The sequence below is a fragment of the Setaria viridis genome, chromosome 1 (assembly GCF_005286985.2).
Source record: "Setaria viridis chromosome 1, Setaria_viridis_v4.0, whole genome shotgun sequence".
NCBI lineage: Eukaryota > Viridiplantae > Streptophyta > Magnoliopsida > Poales > Poaceae > Setaria > Setaria viridis.
In genome coordinates, this window is record NC_048263.2 from 2,054,676 (window position 1) to 2,080,116 (window position 25,441).

Sequence of the window (25,441 nt, forward strand, 5' to 3'; positions counted from 1 at the left end):
TGGATTGTGCAATTGTTTGCTATCATTTCCGCTGGCATCCTGCAAATGGGTTTATCAGAAGATATTGCCATCCTAACTACGAATTTCTAATCCTTTCTATGTTACATGGATATGGATGATCTGACCCTGGATGAACTGTCTTGGAAAGATCATGAAATAGGCATGTGTCTAGTGCAAGCAGAAGAGCCAACAAAGCTATAATGGGGGAATAAAAGGCACAGGTGAGGGCGAATGGGTTCTGTCGGCTACGGGCGTGGTCCACCGGCGATTGATTCTGTTCGTTAGCGTGGTTGAGCAAGCCGCCACTTGTTCGCTTTATCGCTGACGCCGACACCGTGATACACCTGCTCAGTTTTCTGTCTCAACGGCTTTTGGAGTTGACCTGTCATCAGCCTACAAGTTGCTAAAGGCAGGCAGTTGTTTTCCTCTTTGAAGGTTTATTGATTTCACACTGGTCGATACTTGAATCTGATACGTTGTCTCCCTGCATAATTTTCAGTGTTCTTTCCATGGTCAATAATCACGACGAGATGTTGCGATTGAAAAATCAACAGTGCTGCAGGACAGGTTTCCAAGTGAAGCAGGTGGAGGCGTGGAGCTATGGATTCCGTCAGTTGAGTAAGGCCTGTTTTTGCTTTTGAGCTTTTTTTTTTTTAAAGCTGCTGCTGGATTTTTTTCCTAAAAAGTCAACACTAGCTTTTAGAAGATGTATTTAGCTTTCTAAGCTCAAAAAGTTACGGAAAACTTGGAAAACTGAGTTTTTCATCTTTTCATATAAACTCGACACTTTTCTGAGCTTTTAACTTTTCGAAAGAGAAATTTACCGTTTGTTTGAGCTTCTGACTTTTTACGCTGATAAGCTGCTAGGAAGCTCAAATAACCTGAAGCTTATTTGGGGCTTGTGGATTCGTACCAGGCTTAGCACTTTTAATCTCCCCTTTCTATTAATCTTTTGGAAAATGCATCCCCCGGAACCCACCAAGATGCTGGTCGCTGGGCGTATGGTACTTTTGAGCGTGAAGGGGCAGGGAAAGCTACCACGTAGCAAAGTAAAGTTGGTGCCTTGGCGTTTTGTCGAACAGATTATGTGCATGCATGAGAACCATAGCATATGCTTCACTTATTCAAAACGTCAAGCATACGAGCTTCTAAAGACGATTTACTCGCTGCAATTAATCCGCTACAACTACTCCAAGTTTTGCTGATGCAAACAATTAGGGACCGGATACCAGGGGCTAAACTTTAGCCCTGTCACATCGAATTAGGAGAACTAAATATTAGCTAATTATAAAACTAATTGCAAAATTCCTAGACTAATTCGCGAGATGAATTTATTAAGCTTAATTAATTCATCATTAATAATAGTTACTGTAGCACCACATTGTCAAATCATGGACTAATTAGACTTAATAGATTCGTCTCACGAATTAGTCTCCATTTATGTAATTAGTTTTATAATTAGACTATGTTTAATACTTCTAATTAGTAATTCTAACATTCGATGTGACAGGGTTAAAGTTTAGCTCCCCTGAGCCAAACACCCTCTTAGTTGTGTAGGATATTGATACGTTGTTTGAGGACATTGTTTCTTCTACAAAGATATGTGAACTTAAATACAAAGAATGAAAGAAGCTTTGGGTTAGGGGAGAAGCTTACTCAGTGATTTTTCAGAATTTGTTCAGAGGTTGTAAATTTTTTGCCAGATAACCCTAATTTTAAATCCTAATGACAATGATGTACAAGCCAGCTAACGCGGGATGGTGCTTATGGTTCATGTTGTCCAATGCACCTATTGCTCCTATGGTTTATGTGCCTATGCTAATTTTAGGGCGTGCTACAATATAATGGTAGTCATGCTACATGCTATTTGGAAAAGAAAAGACATTTGGATTTTTCCAGAGAAAACAAACCATTGACCACAGAAAATGTGCTAGATAAATTACAACCCTGTGTCAGGGGGAAGGACGAAAAACAGACCATAGAGGCCAAATCCATGGCACCCTAAACCCTATTAAGAAAAAACAGCATTTGGAAGAAACACCAACAACTGTGTCAGGGCTCAGAAGGGGAGAGAAAAACAAAAAAACAAGCATGAACAAACAAACAAACAGGTGGAGGAGCAGTAGGTGGCGTAATTGGCAGACCGGAAGCGCCAATTCCCTGGCCACCCCTTCCATGATCCATCCATCTCGAGGATCTGTCTTGCAGCTGCAGCCGAGTCGTCTCTTCTCCTCGGCACACCACAAGAAAAACAAAACCGCGGCGACAAAAAAGAAGGGGAATCGAGGCCGGCCGGACGCCAAACACCGGGCACAATTCCCCACCCTCCCTCCGCAGCCACCCGTCTCCACTCCCCTCTCGCTCTCGGACAGTGCCCCCACTCACTAATCGCCCTCTTAATTAACAACGTCCCAAATCCCCACCCCCTACCCCACACCCGCGCGCCTTAATTAAACCCCGCCCTAATTAACCTACACTAATATACTCCGTCACCGCTCTCGATACGCTTCCAACCCCCAAGCCCCCAGCCCACGGCCGGGTAATATACCATGGCCACCCACGCCAGCCACGCCCTCGCCGCCGCGTTCCCCGCTCGCGCTGCGCTTTCCCAGTCAGTCTCGCCCCACCCGCGCTCGCCATGGCGGCGGCGTCGCCGCGGCTCCGGCTCCCCACTCCCTTCGCCGCGGCCCTGGCGGCGGCGGCGTGGGTGCTGCTGGCCGCTGCGGGTTGGGCGGCCGCCGGGGACCCGCCGCTCTCTCCCAAGGGGCTCAACTACGAAGGTGCGTGCGCGTGTGTGCGGGGGTGGGGTTTTGGGGGTTTAGGGTTTGGTTGCTTGACCTTAGAGGGAGGGATGGGATGGGATGGGGTTCCTCGGTTCCTGATGCTGCGTCTCCGCTTGTGTGCTGCAGTGGCGGCGCTGATGGCGGTGAAGAACCGGCTGCGGGACGAGAAGGGGGTCATGGCGCTGTGGGACATCAACTCCGTCGACCCCTGCACCTGGTCCATGGTCGCCTGCTCCCCCGACAAGTTCGTCGTCTCGCTGTGAGTGACCTCTCTCTCCGCGAAGTAACCCTCCCCCCAACCACCCCGTCTCCGATCCCGCCCTTTCTCCTGTCGGGTTGGATTGCTGCTTCTGTTTGTTGCGGATCAGTGACGGTCTTCTTTTTTTGCTCTCGCGATGGAGCTGCAGCCAGATGGCCAACAACGGCTTGTCCGGGACGCTGTCGCCGAGCATCGGGAACCTCAGCCACCTGCAGACAATGTAAGGGTGTTTTTCACCTTATCTCCCACGTTTTGTTCCTTGTTTCGTTTCATTTAGCGTCTCTAACACGGCCTATCTTGCGACACAGTAAAATTGGCATGTTTTCGAGCCGAGCTTGATTGAGAATTGCATGGTTCATGGGTGTGGTTGAAAATAGGATAGCAACAGTGAGTAGGGAACGAGAGTGACAAGTTTGCCCAACTCCTTTGTCAGTTAGTCCTACAGCAGAGCAACTGATGTGTCACTCTCTCATGTCAGTTTCAGAGCTGTGAATTGGCGATACAAGGAACATTACAAAAAACCTATTGGCTTATTATTAAGTTGATGAAAATCCTACAATAGGATTTATGTACTGCCTATAAGCCTGAACCCTCAAGGCCTCAACCCTCTAAGGCCAGGACAACAACAACTTATAAAATATGATACAGTAGTTCACTATACAAGAGACGATGGACACCACAACCACAACCTTTCCTGATGACACCTTTGCCCTTTTATTGTCAATAAGGTAGCTCTGCGTGTAATCAGATCTTTTTGGAATCATATGAAAGAAAATAGAGCCCACTTTCTAACCATTGACAATGTTAGGATGGCTAGAGTTCTCATCTGGGTTCCCTCAACCTTTTATGTATTCTTCAACACTTCAACACACTACCATTTGTGTAACACGTCGCTGCTATGTCTTATAGGCTTATAGCTCCTAACTCTATAGAAGGTTGCCTATCTGTGTGGTACTTTTCTTAATCCAGACCGATTCATTTGTGCAATTGCAAAGTGTAGTTTCGCATAATACTTGGCTTTGAATATATCATAATAGAAGTTGATTTATTGTTTTTTCCCCTTTAGCTTGAATGATAAATATGCTAAGATATCATTCAGTTTGAATACCCCCCCCCCCCCCCCCCCCCAACCCAACCCGGGTGACTATTTCAACTATGGCCATTTAACCACACGTCGTGGGCTTATAGTATATAGTTGTGCTTGTGCAACACGGCCTAATGTTGGTCTGTTGGATGTAGAACCTTTGCCTCACAAGTTTTGTTTCTAAAAATGTCTGGCAGCACTATTTGCTTAGATTGGTGATTATCTCTGGAATGAGACAGCAAGAGCAGAACTGTCTGATTGGGTTAGTGGGATGGCCATCCAATTCTAAAATTATGCCAGATTGTTCACCTATCGTAAAATGCTAGGGCATTTAGCTAATAGCTATTTGATGATCACCTGACAGTACTTGCTCATATCGATTATGGACTTGTATCTAACTTGCTGCAGGGTTTCACTGATTTCCAATTCACCTCCCATCCTTGTGAAAATGAGATAGTATCTGTGCTCAGTATCTCAGTTTCTTTGCCGATTTATTTCAGGTCACTACAAAACAACAAAATATCAGGTGATATTCCTCCAGAGATAGGGAAGCTGACCAATCTGAATGCTCTTGACCTTTCTAGCAACGAGTTTGTTGGTGATATCCCAAGTTCTTTGGGGCAGTTGACTCGACTAAATTATCTGTGAGTTGATATCAAAATGCTTCTTCAGTTTCCAGCATGTATTTTGTATTGATTATTGCATTGTCAATCTGTCAGGCGCCTTGATAGGAATAACTTGTCTGGGCAGATCCCTGTAGATGTTGCAAAGCTTGCAGGCCTCACATTCCTGTATGTTTCTTTCCAACTTGTTTGTTTCTCCTTTTGCGCCTCTGTGTAACTATTGGCTTTAAACTGACAAGGAAATATGTTTCAGTGACTTATCATTCAACAATTTAAGTGGCCCAGTTCCAAAAATCTATGCACATGACTACAGGTAAGTGTTGGGAGTATATGCACAATAAGCTTCTATTCTCTTACTCAAATATATTTTTAAGTGTATTTCGATCAAGCACCTAGATTAAGGAGGCCATGGCATCCATGATTTGAATCTCTCAGGAATAGGAAATAGAATAATTACTGTGGTTGTTTATTAAAAGATATTGAAGGGAGGGAGGGCAAATGAGGGCAGAAGAGAGAAAAGGTCATTAAATTTGCACATGTGCCTTGTATATGAAAAGAAGATTACAAAACTATAGGCTGTATGTTTTCAAAATGAATGGGGGTACTATTTTGCTCCATTCGCTCAGCCAAAGTCTTTGATCAGCTGCAATGATGTTCTTTCTGACACTATAGTTCTCTTATTATAGTCCAATTGGTTATGCTCAAACTGAGCGTGCACCTTTTCTTTCTGATAGTTTTGATACTTCATATAAAGTTACTCTTTCCTTTGCTTCTCAGTCTTGCAGGAAATCGGTTCCTTTGCAACTCATCCGTTATACATGGTTGTTCGGATCTTACAGCAATGACTAATGGTAGTTATTTTACCAGATGCCCTATCTTTAACATGTCTACTCTTAGAAACTAGAACTTAACTGTAAATGCTAATGGCAGGGACGGTGTCTAGACAGGTGCAAAAGGCCAAGAACCATCATCAATTAGCGCTGGCAATTTCTCTAAGCGTCACTTGTTCCACAATATTAGTTTTGTTGTTCGTGTATTGGCTAAGTTGCTGCAGATGGCGCTTGCCTTTTGCTTCTGCTGGTAATTATCTAACCACATGCACTCTTACTGGTGAAAAAGCATGATTTGATGAATTTTTTCTTTTGTTTGTGTAGATCAAGATCTAGAGTTTGAATTGGGTCATCTGAAGCATTTCTCATTTCATGACCTGCAAAGTGCAACGGACAATTTTAATTCGAAGAATATATTAGGTCAAGGAGGCTTTGGTATTGTTTATAAGGGCTGTCTGAGAAATGAAACTTTAGTGGCAGTGAAGAGACTAAAAGATCCTGATGTTACCGGTGAAGTTCAATTTCAAACAGAAGTTGAGTTGATTGGTCTTGCTGTGCACAGGAATCTCTTGCGCTTGTATGGGTTTTGCATGACCTCGAATGAACGATTACTTGTATATCCATATATGCATAATGGCAGTGTTGCTGACCGATTGAGAGGTAACTTTTAACTGGCTGTCGACGACATTTCAATGTTTGTTATTTCTGTCTAGTATTTTCATTCTGTGCAAGTCTTTCTCATTCCTTGTAAATATTTGCTTTTAATCTTTGTTTTGGTTGGTTCTTTGCCACGGTTATATTATCCTATATGCTTATATAGCCTTTTCTCGCTCTCATATCGAGTTACAATTTTCAGATTACTGTAATGGAAAACCATCTCTTGATTGGAGTAAACGCATGCGGATTGCTCTTGGTGCTGCCAGGGGATTACTCTACCTTCATGAACAATGCAATCCTAAGATCATTCACAGGGATGTCAAAGCTGCAAACATATTGCTCGATGAAAGTTTTGAAGCAATCGTTGGGGATTTTGGACTGGCAAAACTTCTTGACCGACAAGAATCACATGTTACTACTGCAGTTCGGGGCACTATTGGGCATATTGCTCCTGAGTACCTCTCAACTGGACAGTCCTCAGAAAAGACTGATGTTTATGGGTTTGGTATTCTCCTGTTGGAGCTGATTACTGGTCCTAAAACCTTGAGCAATGGACATGCCCACTCTCAGAAGGGCATGATTCTTGATTGGGTAAACTCCGATTCACATATTTAGGTACAATTTACTGTATTTTGCTCCCAAGTGGGAGAGATTTAACACCCTGTTCCTCTCCAGGTTAGAGAACTGAAGGAGGAAAAGAAACTGGATAAGCTGGTTGACAGGGATCTCAAGGATTCATTTGATGTTGCTGAGCTAGAGTGTTCGGTCGACGTGATCATCCAATGTACGCAGACAAATCCTATCCTGCGGCCTAAGATGTCCGAAGTTCTACACGCTCTTGAAGCTAACGTCACTCTGGCTGAGAGCAGCATTGAGTTGCATAGGGAACCTGTTCCTTATGGGGGCACTTATAGTTTCTCCATAAGGCACGAGGATCCTCATGACTCGTCGTCCTTCATAATAGAGCCAATTGAGCTGTCTGGCCCCAGATGACAGCTATTGCTGTAGGTCTTGTGGGAGAAAAAGGAAGATACAAGACTGATAAAATTGTACAAAACATGTATATCCTGGATGTAGTTCTACTTAAGAAATGGAAAGAGTTTGCTGGGGGCTGCTGCACCTTAGAGACCATTTTGAACTTGGAACTGGGGAGATCATCATGGTCATTTTGTCGCATGATCCATCCAGTTCAAATCTGTATATTTAGCCTCTAGTTTTGCTTTCCTTCTGCTGCACCTAATGCTGGTCGCCGATTTTTTCCGTGACTTGTTCGAAATATTCATGGAGATCTTATCTCTCTTAACACTTTTACCGTGATAACTGATAACTGTATTGCTGGCCGGGCCTGGCGCACCTAACCGAAGCTAATTTAAATGTTTTAGCCGAAGAATTTGGTCATTAGCAGCTTCTAGTTCTCTGAACAAGAGAGCTGGATCATTAGCTGCTTGCTGTAGCTCTCTGAATAAGAGATCCAGACTTTCTGGGCGAGCCATTAACCTTTCCCTTTCACAAAAGGGCAACGAAAAGCACCACTTGTAATGGATCAAATTGGTGGGGTCAAAATCCTCGCTCAGAAGTCACCACAACATCGGCTAGAATATAATTTACCAGCTGATTAGTATAGCAATTACGAGTAGAATACAAATTACAAAAATGCTTAGGGCAAGCCTTTCGCAACCAAAGTAGCTGACTAGCTGAAACGCCCCAACCAAAGTAGCTGAAACACCGGGACAGGATGGTCCCATCCTATGGTATCAAGCTGAACGAAAGAAAACCCATAGTTCTCAATTCCACCGCTTTTATTTTATTAACACCTTAAATCATGCTACAGCCATTTGCAGCTAGTTTAAGAATTGTCATGAGAAGATGGATAAAAGGAAAAGAAATGAACAAAATCAGATCGAACTCTATGGTTCTCATTCTTGTGAAATTCTCCGTTGGACAGCCCCAACAGGCTCAACTTATTCTCGAGAATGATAATGTTAATATGTCAGGAACCAAAAAAGCCGCTTGGAAGCCTCATTTCGTTGGCTGATGAGGGTAGTAGGACGATACTCAATTTGCTTTGGTAACCTCATGAATAGCATTTGCCAAGTAAGAAACATTTCCTGTCGTCACACCAGCCATGCTGAAATAGGTACACGAATGAAGTAAGATAACTTATTTTCTCCATCCTCCAGAAGGTATAAAGAGATACAGCATTGCATCAACGTTATAAAAAATCGAGAAGTGTCATACCTTATCCTCCCATTGCGGGTCATATAAATATGATATTCATCTGTCAAACGGTCAACTTGTTCAGGTGTCATCCCACTGTAGCAGAACATTCCAATCTGTACAAAGATACATACCCTTTATCCACATACAAATCCACCAAATAACTAAAGGTAACATTGCACGTGGAGTCTGACCTCAAAAGAAACAACACTGAAATAAAATGCAGTAGCAGACAAAAACATGACAGAGATCTAAGTTGTTGAGCATTCCTATCCAGTTGACGATATAAGCAATTCAGAACCACAGGCGATTGGTCTGGGTTGGTAACTCTGTATACTTATAATTGGCTGATGTCATTGGCTCTTAGTTTGCAACTTCAAAATTTTGGATACAGTCCTTCCATTCTACTTATTTGTTGCCTAGAATGCATGCACCCAACATTTATAAAATTTTGAGCACTAATATGCATGTCACTAGAAATTTGATTCTTACAAATACCTGCTAGCATATCACCACAAAATCAATGATTGAGAAGGTGTATTTTAGACTGTACGTTCAAAGAATTAACTACAAAAGAAGCCAAAACTAGTGACACTTGATGCCTTTGCAAAAGGAAAAAACATATCAGCCACAACGGGGTTCTGTGTCATTCTCCATTCCCAACTGTCTGTGCCAAGGTGAGCCAGCTCAACAATCATAGTATTTGTAAATGATTTACTAATCCAAACCCTGTGCTGAACCGTACTCCAAAAACATTAAGATACAACCCAAACAACCTCTAATAATACAGATGTCACTGTCGTAAACTGGTAGAGCATACATGTCACTGAATTACTCTAACAATATCTACAACTATATTCAGAATTGTTTTTACCTGTCACTGAATTACTCTAACAATATCTACAACTATATTCAGAATTGTATTTACCTGATTAGTAATGTGCTCCCACGACAAAGGTGAACCTAGCTTTTCAAGATTTTCCTTAAGTGCCTTCCGCATTCCAATGATACGATCAGCCATACCCTGGTGATTAAAATTGCTTGTTAATGCAAATCTTTCTTTATTTACTTACAATAGATTTAAGAATTTAGACATTCAAGAACTTAAAGTAGATGCGTAGGTTTCACAGTTTACCTTGACCTCTTTTAACCATAAACTCTTCAGCTCTGGATCATTGAGGATTATAGAAACAACCAGGGCACCATGAACGGGTGGGTTGCTGTACATTGGTCTTGCAATCTGTTGCAGCTGGCTCTTGACAGCAACTGCTTGCATCTCATCCTCACACAAAATACTGCGTATTGTTAACAAACACAAATCATTGTATTGATCAGAACTGGTCGTGCATCCCTAGTCGATGCAGAGGTCTGAGTTATACTACCATTGTCTAAAAAAAGTGATAAGACTATAGCCACTATTGGACCAAAAGTTTAAACAATGGACCACATAATTTTATTCAATATTATCCAAGCAGACGCCCCCTCCCCCCTCTCTGAATGCACTATATCTTGAGAAAACCAACAGCTATTTTTCTCAAAAGCTTCCTTTCAAAAACAAAATTCTCAAAAGTGGCCCGTGACCATACTTCATTTCACAAAAGCATGCACGTCATAATACTACGAAGTAATGCAGGTGACAACGCTATATGTAAAACAATAGCTAGGCATTGGTCAACTGAATACCTGAGGCATCCTGCTCTCTGTCCATAAAGCCCCATGTTCTTTGCATATGACTGAGCACATCCAATTTGGTGTCCATCTTCAAGGAAAATTCGGATTGCCTTGGCATCTCTCTCTGGATCACCGCTGGCAAACCCTTGGTAAGCCATGTCAAAGAATGGAAAATGTTTCTTCACCTATAGAGGAACAAAATTGAAGTTGACAGTTGTCGCTGGTAGGAGTTCAGTACAGGAAATACTGTTGTCTGATACTTTTGCGTTCCCCTTACCTTGAACTGATGCGATATTTCTCTCCATTGTTCCTCTGTAGGATCTACACCAGTAGGGTTATGAGCACATGCATGGAGCAAAAAGAATGAACCATCTGGAGCATTCTGCATATGACAGAGAAAACATAAACAAATGGAATTTCAGACAAATTGTCAGCAGGCCAGAGCCACTGGGCAGAAAATAGTTTCTCTCTCTGGGTTCCAATTTCCAAGTTTCAAGTGACTAGGTATTTGTGTGCCAAAAGAACTATAAATGCACATAAGAGATCTCAATTAGAGAGGCAAGACTGCGACAAAATAAACAAGAGAAGCTAAGTTGGTAGCTTCTTAGCCACGAGATCTAATAATGAAATCTGTAAAATGGTCGATGAAGGAAGGAGCAAATAAAGGAGTCAAAAGAAACAATATTGAACATATAAAAATGCTAAAGAAATGAATCACCTTGATATCATTCATCAATCCTGAAAAATCAAGCCCTCTCGACTCTGGATGGTAGTATGTGAATGTCTTCTGTGGCACTTGAGCATCCCTCCAAATATTGTGATGGCTGGAGAAGTTCACAGATTGAAGTTAGCTACAGTGATTTATAAATAATACTGACAGGCAAAAGGTAATTCAGTGAAAAATCCAGGATGGCTGCCACAGCAGCCAGAATTACAATGAGACTAACTCTCTCTCAAACAAATAGCAATACAGTGCACTAATCTCCATAGCTCAGTTTCACTCCTTTTTCCTGAGAAGTAAACAAAATTTCAATCGGTGTCACAGCAAGATGCCAACTCACTTGGACCACGTTGGTGTAGGTATGTAGATCTGCGAATCCGGCAAGAAACGCTTCTGAAAATCAGCAAAGAGCCGGCAGGCACCAGTGCCCGAAAGCGCCTGCACTGCAGCGATCCTCTTATCTTTGATGAACTCAGAGTCCTCTCCGTACGCCAGCTTCAGCGATTCTTCGATCATCTTTATACTACCTCCCATTGGAAGGTACTCCCTGTTTCAAAAATTGAACTGAATCAATAACAGGGCAGTGATCAGAACCGATGGCATCCTGTTCGGCTACGAATCGGTAGCAACATGTGTTGGATGAACAAATCAATTTTACGATTGTAGTAAGGAAGCAACTGTTGTGCTCCGGAATCCAAACTCCTAAGAGAAAGCCAAATCGGTGTCCTAGTAGTAAGCTTGAAGAAACTGGGTAATGCTAAGCCATGAGCTGGATCGTAGAGAAAGTCCGTCCGGAAAGAAACACGCCGCGTAGCTCCAAAACTGTCGTTTTCACGAGATAGCGGAAAAAATGGGGGAAAAAAGCAAGAAGAAAGACAGGCGGATGGAGGAGGGGGAGATCTCACTGACATGTTGAGGTTGCCGGCGATCCGGCGCTCGGCCTCGCGCACGCAGTCGAGCACGACGGGCTGGCCGTTGTCGTCCCGGTAGGCGCCCTGCGGCAAAAAGCGCCGGCCCCATTCAATCAGGAACCTCGGACAAGCAAAGCAAGCAAGCAAAAGCAAGATTCGTCGATCGCGGTCGCGGAGAGGGGATGAGAGGACTTACGACGCCGACGTTGACCTTGTCGGGCGAGGGGTCGGCGAGGAAGGCCTCGGTGACGCCGAGGATGGGGTCCTTGGGCGCCGGCTCGACGTGGCCGAACAGCGACGACGCCATCGCCCTCGCCTGCAGCTGCAGCCTCGGCAGCGGGCGCCGGATCGCGGAGGAGGCCGCGCGGGACAGCGCCGCCATGCCGGGACGGTGGTGGTGGGAGCTAAGTCTGGTGGCTTGCTGGGTGGCGCCGCCGCGCCGGGGAGGAGGGGAGGGGGAGGAAAGCTGTGGGCTTTGGGTGTGGTCGCTGCGCCGCTGGTTTTTGCTCCGTTACTTCGCACTAAAGAGTAGGTTAATAAAGAAGCGCAGCCAGCTTTGGTATGCTGCGACGGTTCGCTGCGGCGGCGGCCACTCGGCTCCGCCGCCCCTCGCCACTTGCCTCAAACAAACAGGTCAGGACGTCATGTCCATCGGGGCAAAGCCACCTCGAAGCGAGAGAGCCATTTGGCCCCTTGTCCGGCTGCCCCACATTCCTCGTTGTTGTGACAGAAATGGTGGTCTCTCACTCTCTGTTGCACCACTGCACCATTCCTTGTCAACCTCCACTGCACAGAAATTGCCACACTGAAATGCTGAAACTAAGCAATGATCCGAAATAACTGAACAAGCAAGAGGGAAAAGAGCAAAATTCAGAAATTGCCCTGCCGATACATCATGTGATGTCATTCAATACACTATATACAGTATTTAGTTAAAAAACAGTACATCCAGCATCCAAGAACAGAAGCTCAATGCATCCGAACAATCAGGTGTCCGAAACAAGCCCACTCTCACTCTGCCTCTCCACAAACAGGGGAGGGATGCTCTGCTCGCTCCAGAACACCTGCTCGGGATCCACCTCGGCCTTCACCATGGCCAGCCTCCTGAAGTTTCCCCTGAAGTACACCTCCCCCCACGCCCTGGCCTTCTCGTAGCTCGTCTCCCCCTCCACATTCATTCCCAGGTCCAGGTCCCTGAAGTTCACGTACGCCGCTCTCGGCCCCGAGCTCACGTACGGCGCCATGAACCCGTGCACCCCTCTCACCCACCCCAGGTGCCCCTCCTCCTCCTCGCCGCCGGCGCCGCCGTGCCACTTGACGAAGTACTGCACGTTGTACAGGTACCCTCGCCGATGCGCGTACGGCGTTGCGGACTCCGGCGTCGCGCCCATCGCGCCGCCCTGCGGGTCGATGTCGATCGAACCGCCCCCGTCCTCGACGATCCTCGCGAGTAGGCCCCTCAAGCCGGCGGCCGGGATCGGGGAGGTCAGGTAGTCCAGCTTGACCTTGTAGTACTCCTTGGGCTGCAGGGTCCGGTCGAGGAGCACCTCGGCGGGTTGCCCGTCGGTGTAGCCGTAGAAGTAGAGCATGGATTGGATCCAGCTCATGTCGCGGCAGTCGCTGGGCGTGACGCCGAGCTCGGGGAGATGGGTGCTCATCTCGGCGACCATGCCGCTGCAGTTGCCGAGGAACAGCGACTTGAAGGTCACCAGTGGGCGCCGCTCGCCGGGGGCGTCGAGCTTGGGTTCAATCGCCGCCTTCACGAACAGGTCGTCGGGGAGCGCGTGCGCCACGCGCTGCCATTTGGTCAGGAGGCGCACGGTGGATTCGGCTTGCCGCCGGTCTCCGCGCCGGAGGAGGCGGCGGACGTTGAAGGTGGACACGACGGGCGGCACGGGGACGAGCCGCACCGTCCAGGAGACCACGACGCCGAAGCTCCCGCCGCCGCCGCCGCGGAGCGCCCAGAAGAGGCCCTCGCCCATGGCCGCGCGGTCCAGGAGCCTACCCTCGGCGTCCACCACCTCGGCGTCCACCACGTTGTCGGCGGCGAGGCCGTGCTTCCGCATCATGGGCCCGAACCCGCCGCCGCTGACGTGTCCCCCGACGCAGACTGTGGGGCAGATCCCGGCGGGGAACCCGAGGGACCCGCCGCTGTCGCGCGCCACGGCGTAGTAGAGCTCCCCGAGCGTGGCGCCCGGGCCGACACGCGCCTCGCGCCGCGCCGCATCGACGCGGACGCCGCCGAGCGCGGCGACGTCGACGACAGCGAAGGGGCGGGCGCCCGCGGCGCGGGGCGGGACCGAGCGGTAGGAGAGGCCCTCGTAGTCGTGGCCGCCGCTTCGGGCGCGGACCGTGAGCCCGTGGCGCCGGCAGCAGGCGACGCAGGCACGCGCATCGGCGACGGTCGCCGGGGTGAGGAGCAGCGCCGGGCGCGGCGTACGCGGCGAGGCGAAGCGGAGGTTCTGGATGGTGGCGTTGAGCAGGGAAGGGTAGGAGGCCTCCGACGGCGCATGGACGAGCCGGGACGGGTCGGTGGTGGCCGGCGAGAGGCTCGCGACGCAGCGGAGGAAGCTCTCGTGGAGGGCGCCGGCGCCGTCGTGCTCTTGCTCCTGCGGGGAACAAGGCCAGGCTAGGAGGAAGACGAGGAGGAGGAGACAGAGGTGCGCGAAGCTTGGCTGCATCACCGCCTTCGTCTTGATCCTGGCCTTGCCTTCTTCTACCTCCAGGCTCCAGCGACACTGGGCTTGGTGTGGCTAAGCAAGAACGGATTAGTTGGGACTGGATTCAACGATGTTGGTGATGTGAACTTAGCCTTTGAAAAAAAATAAGAAAACAAGACGACGTACAAGAACAGAGAAACAGATAGCTTCAGAGGAAGGTTTTATATGATCTGCAAGGCTGCAACACGAGTACTCCGCAGCAGTGTAGTACCATACTAGTACCATTGTAGACATAAAATAAGGCTTTTTTTAATGCAGAAAAATGCCTTACTTCATGCTAGACGGAGGACCTGTTTGGCAACCGGGTGTTAAACACCCGTCACATCGGATGTTTGATGCTAATTAGGAGTATTAAATATAGGCTAATTACAAAACTAATTGCACAGATGGAGTGTAATTCGCGAGACGAATCTATTAAGCCTAATTAGTCCATAATTTGACAATGTAGTGCTACAGTAACCATTTGCTAATGATGGATTAATTAGGCTTAATAGATTCGGCTCGCGAATTAGCACAGGGTTCTGCAATTAGTTTTATAATTAGCTCATGTTTAGTTCTTCTAATTAGCATCCGAACATCTGATGTGACACTGTTAAAGTTTAACACCTCGTATCCAAACACCCCCTGATTTGTATCTCTTGCTGAACTTTTTATCTGTTGCAATGCCCACGCAGACCCAAAATTTGTCATGTCGCTAAAAAATTCTTGCAAAGCTGAGCCATTTCCGATACACCTGCTTGCGTTCAGTGACGATGGGGAGTGGGGACGATCGAGGAAAATGGTGAGTTGGTGACGGAGATGGCCGGATGGGTCAGTTCTACACTTCTACTACCTGAGCTCAGCCGCCGTTGTGCCGTCGCTTTCAGGTGCGGCGAGCTTTCAACGGTAGCTCAGCTGAGCTCACCGTGATTCGACAGGGGGCCGAGGAGCAGGCATAGCCCATAGCTGATCGTGACACGGACTTTGGTTCATGCTGTTTCTCTAGCAAGAAAGCGGAATTCCACGCCCCAAATGTCACCGAACGAAGTATCGACCATATGAATAGCATGGCCTAGTACGGTTTGGGCGCTGCTGACCCACCCCGAGAACAACTCCTATGTTACACCATTAAGATGTTACAGTGTTATCAAATTCAAAATGCATGTCTGCATTGATTGAAAAATTCCAACAAAAAAATATGAATGGATAGCTCATGTCATCTTTTACCACCATGCAAAGTTTGAGATGCTACCGAAGCTTGTACAAGATGCAACAAAAAAGTGAAATATGCACTTGAATAGTGCTACTTGCAACTATTCTTCACGGACTCCTACCCGGCAATGTTCATGTGTAAATTTCTTTTTTTTTCCCGTTGCATCTTGTACAAGTTTCCGTTGCATCACAAAGTTTGCATGATGGTAGAAGATGACATGAGCTATCCATTCATATATTTTGTTGGAATTTTTCGATCAATATAGACATGCGTTTTGAATTTGGTAACACGGTAACACTGTAATGGATGGTAATATAGAAGTTGTTCTCGACTCCCCCTTCGTGTCGCGGTACATCCAATCCATGCGTTAAGTGATTAGCTAAAAAATCTATTTGAAAAATTCCTTATATACCAATGAAACTTATAACCATTCCTTCTGTACCATCCAAACTATAACGATTCCTTCATTGCCATTGTATTTTGATTTTAAACTCAACTGGTAAGATTCCATGTGGTGAACCTGCCTACTCGTGTTTGAATCCTCCACTTGGCACGTGTACTCGTATTTTCCTAGATTTATTTTAGGATCTAATTGGTTATATACTTTCAGTGGTAGGCAACGTGCCCGTCGACAGCGAGACGGCAGTGGCTACTTCGTCAATCTCGAGGATCTACCAGCTCAGTCTCTCGGAGATGCTCATAGAGGTAGGATTGCGTGTTTGTATTCATAAAGGTTGAGTGTGCGTGTGTGTTTGTGTTTGTACTGTATTTTGCAAGAGAAAAAAAGAACAAAGGGGACACGGCGCGGGCCGCGAGGCCTGAACTCAAATCGAATAGGCACGTCGTGCAGATGCACGGTGGAATTTAATAGAGATGTTTCATTAGTGCCGTATAAGGGATAAAAAATCAAAATTCAATGGCAGTGAAAGGATCACTATATTTTGGATGGCATGTAAGAGATGAGTATAAGTTTTGATGGCATAGAATGAATTTTCTCCTTTTATTATTGGTATACACTAGGTGCTTCCAAAGAGAATAAGATATTTAAGTTTGCACATGCTGTTTAAAGACTAAAAAATAGGTAACTGAAGTTATGTAAGCACCTATTTGCATTTAAGAGATTGACTTTTTTTATAGGTGCTCAATGATTTATCAATATTCTCCCTGTCTAAGCATATTCATGTCTAAGCGGTACTAAATGCCCAAAACATCTGATTGAAAACCCCAAGCTACGAATACATCTTCTCAACTAAAAAATTGGCAAAGTTCCACCCAGTTTGTGAAGTAGAACCCAAAGGATCTAAAGTTTTAAATTAAATTACATACACTTGCAATACAATTTCACATTCTTTCAACTATATATTTGCATAAGCTTGCTCATAAGTATTTTCTTTTTAGGATGTGCACAAGCTTTTTTGCACACGAAAGTAGCATCTAAATCAATTTTTCTTTCAAGTAAAAATAAAATAAATAAATAAAAAAGAAAAACACCATATAGAACATCATAGTGTTAGCAATGACAACAAAGGATTGATATGAGCATCTAGGTCAAACAAAGAAGGCATATTCTTTCAGAAATTTATTTTAATGTTAACTAAATGAATCTAAACTCACTCCAAAATAGATCAAACCTAGACTCATCTCTACTATTGATTGAGTTAATAAACTATAGAAATTCCGAACATCCATATTTTATTAATTCTCTTTGCTCATGTGTAACCTTTTGTATGTTATGAAACTTGGAGTACTTCAAGTCATTTTATCTCTTGTAGTATGTCGGCCTACCACATGAGTTTCAAAAGAACTCTTAGTTTCAAGTTTCTACTTTTTGTAAATCAGTATTTGCTTGTGTGTGTATGTATGTCCATTAAATAAACCCTTATGTAGAGCTCATCAGTCATGTCCCTCTTTTTTCATCAAGATTAGTCTAGTATCTAGTCTCACTACTCTTAGTTTCAAGTTTTAATGTAATGCTTTAACTTGTCTCTACAGGAGAATATGATTGATGACTCGTTCCAACCCTAGAACAAGCAAGGTGGTTAGGTTCAGAACCAAACAACCCTGATACTATATTGTCATAATGAATATGGTATTGCTGATGTGAAGTGAAGGGCTATGATCAAATACACATACTAATACCGTGAATTGATGTTGTGCCTTGATGAAAGAAGAATCACAGAAAAAAGATATAGCTCGAAGAAAAATTCCATGTTCAATTGGAAATACCATGAGAAACACAAAGAAAGCATCTAGAAATCATTTGATACTCTTAGCCATGCTCTTATAAGGTACAGATATAGTCATATTAAAGCTGAGTACTTCTATATGTGCAAGCATAGAAGTTAATTAGCAGTCAGACTACTATTGGTACACATGTATTAAATTTGGCCAGATGTTTATGGTTGCCCTATATCTTTGTCATAGTTATAGCTTGTATTATAATAGTTTAGATTAGGTCGATCTATATAGGAACGCTGATTAGTTTAAGAATTCTAGTTAGTGCTTATTAAAATATGATGTCTACTCTTACATGTATGAAAACTTTATTTTGATTTGTTTCTCTCTTGGTATATCTATGTTTGCTCAGATTTTTTTAAAGTCATATTTCTGGTTTTCTAATCATGTACATGTGTTTAAGTTCAAACTTGTCTTCGATAATATTTTATGCAACAATGTACATCTAATAATTAAGAGCTTTTGAAAATTTAACATGTGATCTTTATGGGCATTGCACCATATTTAATTCCATCACATAAATCCCACTCATGTCTTTTTGAACAAAAGCGTCATGAGAAAATTGTTTGGAATTATAGTAGATCTCATATAATTATATGCCCCTTCTTTATGCTACAATATACTAATACTAATTATTTGTTTGGAACTATAGTTGGTTTCATGTCATTATATTTCCTTTCTTTATGCTATTAGTTGAGGATGCTTGCCTGGCCGAAGTGTGTGCTCAGTTCTCTTGTGCCGCACAACCGCGTTACCAAAAAAGCAAATAGTGTATTATTTCCCCCCTGAGTAGCTCCTCTATGAGAATAACTGGTGCATACATATGATGACGTAAATACCAAAGAGCTCTCGTGAAAAATCATTTCACTAATGAGGAGTATATAATGATGTGATTAATTGGATCCTATGTAGGATCCTTTTTCTTGATCATTGTGGTAAGGTGAAATATATTTATCAATATAAAATAAAGGGATGAACTGAGCATAGATCATCTAGTAAGGTTCATGTGGTGGAACCTGCCAACCTGGGTTCGAGTACTTGACACGGCATGTGTGCTCGTATTTTCCTGAATTTATTCCAAGAAGCGACGTGCCCGTCAACAGCGAACGCCTATGGTGACTTCCTCAATCTCGAGAATGTGCTGGCTCGGTCTATGATTTCGTATCTCAAGGATGTGCTGGCTTAGTCTCTTGGAGGTGTTCATAGGTTAGGATTGTGTGCGTGTATTTGTAGGGTTGAGGATGCATGCATGTATGTGAGCGTCTGCGCCTGTACTCGCAAAAAAAATAGAGGGAGTAAATTAAAAAAAGAATAAAATGTTGTACATGAATTCGGCAAGTAACAGCTTAATCTTCGCAATGGAACAACGAGAATACTCCCCCCCCCCCAATGACTAAGAGCAACTCCAACATACCCTCTTAACAGCCTCCTACTCCAAGTTTATTGGACTACTCCCTCTTTTTCAAATTGTAGGTTATTTTGTCATTTCTAGGTTCATATAATTTTTGCTATGCACCTAGATATATATTATATCAAGATACATAGTAAATCTATGAATGTAGAAATACTAAAGCGACCTACAATTTGGAATGAAGGGACTAATTAAAAAATGCACTCCAGCAGACCCTCTACTAGGCTCCCCATTCTTGGGAGGCCTCCAAATTTCCCCCTCCACAATCCATTCTTTGGGATCTCTAGGGAGCTCTCTATGGGGTCTATGGGGGCTACTGCTGGAGTTGATATTTTTGTGGCCCCTAAAAGATTAAAGAGAACCCTATTTAACCTTTGAGAGCTTTGTTTTGCGGGCTATTGCTGGAGTTGCTCTAATGAATATAACAATACTGTACCAAAACGGCTATAAATAGTGGACCTTTGATGAAAATTGCACAAACATTGGAAATGTAACATTATTTAAAAGCATATCAAAGATTTTTCTCCTCACAAAAAAATTAAGAAAAAACTTTTGCCAAGTGTAAATGCATCTGTGGTCTATATACACACAAATCTCAAATTCAAACTTATTGTCGTTAAATATTAAAAATGAAGATTGTTGGATGCAATACGTGACAAACTTTTGTGTGTATGTAGAACATGGATGCATGTATACTAGAACATTTTAATTCTCTTTTGAAATCATTTCTTTTTTTAATTTTCACTATTTCCAATATTTGTGTTATTTTTCACCAAAGATAACGCATGAGAGTGGATTTGGAGAATGGAAAGGGTACCCATGGCAGCTCTAGGGAGTAAGTTATTTTTCTCTAGAAACATTGTTGGATGTGATGAGTTGAATCTTGAACTTTGGAATTTTTCTCAATTACTTTTGAAATTAATGGCTCTAGGATATGATCATGACATGAGTGATTTCTGGGGGTTGAACAACCGATGTACTTCGAGTCTTATTCAAACCAAGATCCTCATATAAAGCTATTCCAAGTGAGGATTTCATAGAAGTTTCATTCTCATTTAATGATGCAACACATCAGTAATTTTAATGACATGGTATGCTAATTATGAAGAGAGAGAGAGGGAATGAGTTTTGTCAAGATGAAACTCTGTATACACTATTTCCAAGACTATGAAACTTGATAAAACTAGCATCGAGTACTAAAGAGTCTCATTTCATCTCATTATGTTCAGTCACATGCCTCGCAATTAAATGGTATGTCCAGCCTATGAAACCGCAAAATGAAACTCTGCATTGGGAGACCCTGTTTCATTCATCTACTCAAACCTCTTTCGATGACATGTCACTCTTGTTTTTTTTTTGAAACAGGAGGGTAAGCCCCTACTAATTATATGTATTAATTTAAAAGGGCAAGAAGTATAAAGAGGTCTCAAGAAACATGAAAAGAGACAAAAAAAAAGATAAGAAAAGTTACAATAGGGAGTCTAGCCATAATTGAATTGTCAATCTGACTCTCGTTTTTTGCTCGAAGAATAACCGGAGCAAATTCTTTCTTAAACCTCCTCCAGCAAAGATTAACTTCGTTCCTTTGAAAATCAGATCATTTCGATCCAACTCATAAGAATGATAATATCCATGAAGAAAGGTTGTTGAAGTTGCTGTCTAAAATTGGAGAGCACATCATATGGTTCCTCATCAGTGTCAATTGACAGGTTCAAAAGCATCCAACAGGACTGAGCAAATTCACAGTGCATGAAGAGATGGACAAGAGTTTGTTCACAAGACAAGGAGCACAGAACACAATTATAGGATTGTAGCTCCTTCTTCTAAGTATGTTTCTTGTGCTCATTCTATCTTTAATCAACAACTAAAAGAAGACTTTGTGCTTATTCTGACAAGAGGATTTCCCAATCAGGTTGTATGCTTTCTGAGATGAGTACAAGAACGATCCCCAAATATATGACCATTGATCTTGTTCAATGTCCTGTGGTAGATTTTCCAGACATAGGGCTAACTATTGTAACTGATCAAAAGCTTCTGCAAACAATGGTAGATGAAACGGTTGACTGATCTCATTTGCAGCTCTGGCATCATGAATATTGATGCTTTGATTTTTAGCAAAAGAAAATAGCTTAGGGAAAACTTGATAAGGAACCATTCCACGTGACTGATATGTCCATAGATGACATGTCAACACATCCTTTACAGAAACAGTAGCCATACCCTTAAAAGCAGTCAGAAGCCTTAAGTTATCCCTCCACCAAAAGTATCCTTTCATAGTCTCATTTGGCAATTTTCCATTCCTATAATATTTTTTCCAGATCAAATGCACCCAAGGGATATCAGCTCTGTTGAAAAATGATGAAGGTTTTTCAGCAACAATGCTTCAATTTGTGACTTCAACTGCAGAACACCCAGGCCTCCTTCAGATTTCGGTAAACATACCATTTCCCAAGCTACTTTTGGTGGAGACTTTGCATTAATAGCTGCTCGCCAAAGATAATGCTTACACAGTTTATCCACTTGCTCTATGACCGTCTTATGCATTTTAAAAGTACACATGTAAAACATAGGTAGAGAGGTGAAGATAAAATTGGTGATCCGTAATCTACCTGCTTGTGATAAGAAAAGTGAAGTGCTGACAAATCTTTGTTCTCTCACACCTGGTCACCAGAGGTAGGAAATCAACTACCTTAGGTTTTGTCAGTCCAAGGGGCAGTCCCATATAAGTGAAAGGTAGAGTTCCTACTACACAGCCAAAACCTTGAGCCAGAGCTTGAGCAGCATTATTCTCCATGTTAATAGGGACAAGAAGAGACTTTGAGTAATTGACCTTTAAAGAATAGCGCTATTTAATTCTTGAAATAAATTCAGGAAAATACACGAACTGTTGTTGAGTCGAGGACTCAAACCTATGTGCACAGGTTCCACCACAAGTCCATAAGGAACCTTACCAATTTGTTGTAACTATGGTCTTGTTCAATTAGCCTTTCCGAATCCCATCTGTCAGATTATAAGTTTTATTATCAATTACAACTATACCAGTGCTTGTTAATATAGTTAGTGTCGTTGGGTGCTTAATTATTTGTCCTTTTTGATCTCAGTTTGAAACTGTGGTGAATATTGAAGTCCTAGTTAGCTTTTCCTTCCATCAAAATCTGGATGTTATCTGGTCGCTTAAAATCCACCAGAGCTGAAATGGTTGCCATTAGATGTTTTTGAAGTGTTATAAAATCCACAAGCACTTACAAGAGTGGTGCCAAATGATTGCCGCCCCGTCTTCCCCTCCCCTCCTCATCCTCCTTGTTTCCCCTTCCTCTCCTTCCTGGCTTCCTCCCTTTGGGCATGACTTGTGTGGTCAAATCTCTATTTAACGATTCAAAGATGCGCATGTCATAATTTAATAATTTTTAGTTGACTGGGATACACATATGTAAACATACATTCAAAGGTGCGCATGGTAGATTTTTCGACTGAAAAAAAATGGCTCTCACTATCTTCTAGTCCAGTGCATATCCTAGTGGCCTGCTTTGTAGCAAGTCCCGTCCTTTGGGTGCTTGAGGGCATCGTGGCACGCGAAGCAGTAGAGGGCCTCATCAGGGCCGGCATGATCTTCCCACGGCTCGCCGGCGAGGCCGCCGACGCGGTCGTCCTCCGAATCGAGGGACCGGAGGCAGGTCGGGACCATGGTGTCCCTCTCCAGCTGATGGTGCACCTCGGCGAAGAACAGGCGCTCCTTGCTGCCGCCGCGCGGCCTAGCGACGAAGTTGACGTGGGCGTAGCCGATGAAGATGCAGTTGCTGTGGGTGGCCTCGACGAGCTCGTACTTGACCTCGTTGCCCGGGTCCGCGTTGTAGTGGTGCAGCGCGTACTCTCGGCGTATCTCTCCGCCTGGCGCTGCGCTCCGGCGGGGTCCGGAGGGTCGTCCTCGTACACGCAGCTAGGCTCAGGCCACGCCTCGTCGTACGACTCCGACGAATAATACCCAGCAGCGTCTACCATGTCTTCTTCTTCGTCGTCGTCGTCGTCCACCATATCGTCAGCTGCCCCAGCGTCGGGGACGGTGGGACTGTAGCTGTATACCGGCGAGGTCGGAGATCGTGGCCGGTCGGCTCTTGCGTAAAAGGCCTTGTCCTCCTCGTCGTCCGACATGTGGTACTGCACCGGCGGCTCGCCGCCCCATCCTCCTCCTGCCGCCGCCATTACTATACTCGTGGATCTTTCCAGTGAAATACTAGATCAATGGATCGCGAGGTTGAATGCCTGATAAGGGCAATGTGAATAATACCGCGGCGCCGTGCATTCGATTATATAGGCCTCACGGGGGCGCCGGAATCTGGATGCCTTGCCCTTGCCGAATCGGATTCCAAGTTGCCGGGAAAAGAAAATTCCTACAAGACCACGATGCCTATGATGACTCTACCGAACTGGATCCCCTTCAAATCGTAATACTATGCGGCAGCACAAATCTTGAAACAATCATCCCCGCTAACTCCTAACTCCCTGCCGCCGTTAACCCGTAATTATGTCATTCCTGATGGCCTTCTCGTTTCTGCCACTACGCCAGAAACGATTTGTATTGGTACAAGCAAATTAGCGTGCTGGCGGGCGTGATTGGCACCCGCCAGCACAAAACTTCCTCAGGCCGGCGGGGGAGCACCCGCTAGCTCAGTGCAGGGACATGGCAAGGTTCATCCAATGCGAGATTTGTCACGAGGAATGAACATTCTTTGATCCAAATGGCGTGTTGATGGCGGACAAATGCAAAGATCTTCGTAGATAGACGAAATAGTTTTAATATTAGCGTGGCAAAGAATAGCTCTATTCCAAATGTTGAATTATGTGAATTATTTATTATTCAAGTTTGTTGAATAATGTGAATTATCTATTATGTACGATGCATTTTAATAATGTGAATTATTTATTATTTAAGTTTGTTGTTATGTGGTTGCAGATACATATTTAAATTTGATGGCTAAAAACTAGCGGGAAATAGAAATTATAAATAAATCACGGGAAATAATATATATAGGATGGGAAAATACATATTCCTAATGGGTGGTTATACCACGCGCCAGCACAGAAAGTCTCTGTGTTGGCGGGTGGCTAACATCACCCGCCAGCACAGACACCCGCCAGCACTGACGCTATTTGTGCTGGCTCAAATTTGCTGGCAGGTGCTCAACCCGCTAGCACATAACCCTTTTAATCACCACCATAAATCTTTTGTGGTCTAGTGAGCTTCCGATCTTGTCGCTGCCCTTCGCTGCCGGCAAGATCAAGATGGGATTTGTAAACACATGTACGTATGGCCAATCAAGTTCCAAGTTAGCAAGTCAGTCAATGACAAGTGGGGCCTATAACCAGCTTTTTTTGTGTTGATAAAACATGAAAAAAATCCCATGTTACAAATATCTATGCCAATTAGCAAGGACATGTTGATTGCACAATGCACGAAAGCAAGAATCTGCAAGGAAAGACATTGAACAGACATTTGGTGTATTTCGTCGACCAGCACATCTGTAGGAGCTTGAGTTTATGATGGCTTGCGTCATACTCACTCCATCCTAAATTATAGGTCGTTTTGACTTATTTAGATTTTTGTTATGCACTTAGATATACTCTATGTCTAGATGCATATAATAATATCTATGAATCTAGAAGAGACAAAACAAACTATAATTTGGAATGGAGAGAATACTTCATAACATGGTAGTTGAAGATGAGAAAGATGATGCTGATGATGATCTTGGTTTGAATGAGAGTACAAGCACATCGCGTTGTTCAACCACCAGAAATCATTCATGATGATACCCAAGTCATTAATTTCAACAAGTACTTGAGAAAAAGTTCAAAGATCACTCGACTCGTATCCAACGTAGAAATGACTTGGTTGACCACATTTGGTAAAAAGTATGGGAACCAGCAAAGTTAGCCAGTAACCTATACTATATGTATCTATTTTATCTCATACTCCCTCTATCCTAAATTATGAGTCTTTTTAGCTTTTCTAAATTGATAGATTTTGCTATGCACTTATATTTATATATATATATATATATAATGTCTAGATGTATAGTAAAAAATATGAATCTAAAAAAGCTAAAATGACTCATAATTTAGGACGGAG

At 43.8% G+C, this 25,441-nt stretch overlaps 3 protein-coding genes across 4 annotated transcripts; 1 reads left to right on the plus strand and 2 right to left on the minus strand.

Annotated features, from left to right (window-relative positions):
• The first annotated feature begins 37 nt into the window (after positions 1-37).
• LOC117852362 (probable LRR receptor-like serine/threonine-protein kinase At5g45780) lies at positions 38-7,460 on the plus strand. Of its 2 annotated transcripts, XM_034734428.2 has the most exons (12): positions 38-409; positions 500-618; positions 2,910-3,042; positions 3,191-3,262; positions 4,627-4,770; positions 4,846-4,917; positions 5,003-5,062; positions 5,527-5,600; positions 5,680-5,829; positions 5,904-6,239; positions 6,436-6,827; positions 6,912-7,460. In XM_034734428.2, the coding sequence occupies exons 2-12, from the start codon at positions 510-512 to the stop codon at positions 7,227-7,229; spliced, it is 1,860 nt and encodes a 619-aa protein (XP_034590319.1). In that variant the 5' UTR covers positions 38-409; positions 500-509; the 3' UTR covers positions 7,230-7,460. The 2 variants fall into 2 exon arrangements, with proteins under 2 accessions (XP_034590319.1, XP_034590311.1); XM_034734420.2 differs by lacking the exons at positions 38-409; positions 500-618 and adding an exon at positions 2,541-2,780.
• Positions 7,461-8,014: 554 nt separating this feature from the next.
• LOC117852372 (aspartate aminotransferase, mitochondrial) lies at positions 8,015-12,409 on the minus strand. The gene is made up of 10 exons (XM_034734439.2): positions 11,953-12,409; positions 11,755-11,840; positions 11,186-11,392; positions 10,843-10,948; positions 10,402-10,506; positions 10,137-10,309; positions 9,589-9,748; positions 9,382-9,477; positions 8,475-8,569; positions 8,015-8,364 (listed from the first exon to the last, which is right to left on the minus strand). Exons 1-10 carry the CDS (start codon positions 12,136-12,138, stop codon positions 8,292-8,294), a joined length of 1,287 nt encoding a protein of 428 aa, XP_034590330.1. The 5' UTR covers positions 12,139-12,409; the 3' UTR covers positions 8,015-8,291.
• Positions 12,410-12,625: 216 nt separating this feature from the next.
• On the minus strand, positions 12,626-14,667 carry LOC117852384 (berberine bridge enzyme-like Cyn d 4). The gene has a single exon (XM_034734463.2). It carries the CDS (start codon positions 14,435-14,437, stop codon positions 12,743-12,745), a length of 1,695 nt encoding a protein of 564 aa, XP_034590354.1. The 5' UTR covers positions 14,438-14,667; the 3' UTR covers positions 12,626-12,742.
• Positions 14,668-25,441: the final 10,774 nt, after the last annotated feature.

Excerpts from the sequence above, each read along its gene's own strand:
- LOC117852362 (XM_034734420.2), top strand. The coding sequence starts at position 2,639 with ATGGCGGCGGCGTCGCCGCGGCTCCGGCTCCCCACTCCCTTCGCCGCG. Across the intron at positions 3,043-3,190 it reads GACAAGTTCGTCGTCTCGCT|CCAGATGGCCAACAACGGCT; the intron begins GTGAGTGACCTC and ends ATGGAGCTGCAG. Across the intron at positions 5,063-5,526 it reads ATCTATGCACATGACTACAG|TCTTGCAGGAAATCGGTTCC; the intron begins GTAAGTGTTGGG and ends TTTGCTTCTCAG.
- LOC117852384 (XM_034734463.2), bottom strand. The coding sequence starts at position 14,437 with ATGCAGCCAAGCTTCGCGCACCTCTGTCTCCTCCTCCTCGTCTTCCTC.
- LOC117852372 (XM_034734439.2), bottom strand. The coding sequence starts at position 12,138 with ATGGCGGCGCTGTCCCGCGCGGCCTCCTCCGCGATCCGGCGCCCGCTG. Across the intron at positions 11,393-11,754 it reads ATCGCCGGCAACCTCAACAT|GGAGTACCTTCCAATGGGAG; the intron begins GTCAGTGAGATC and ends TTTTTGAAACAG. Across the intron at positions 10,310-10,401 it reads AAATATCGCATCAGTTCAAG|GTGAAGAAACATTTTCCATT; the intron begins GTAAGGGGAACG and ends GTTCCTCTATAG.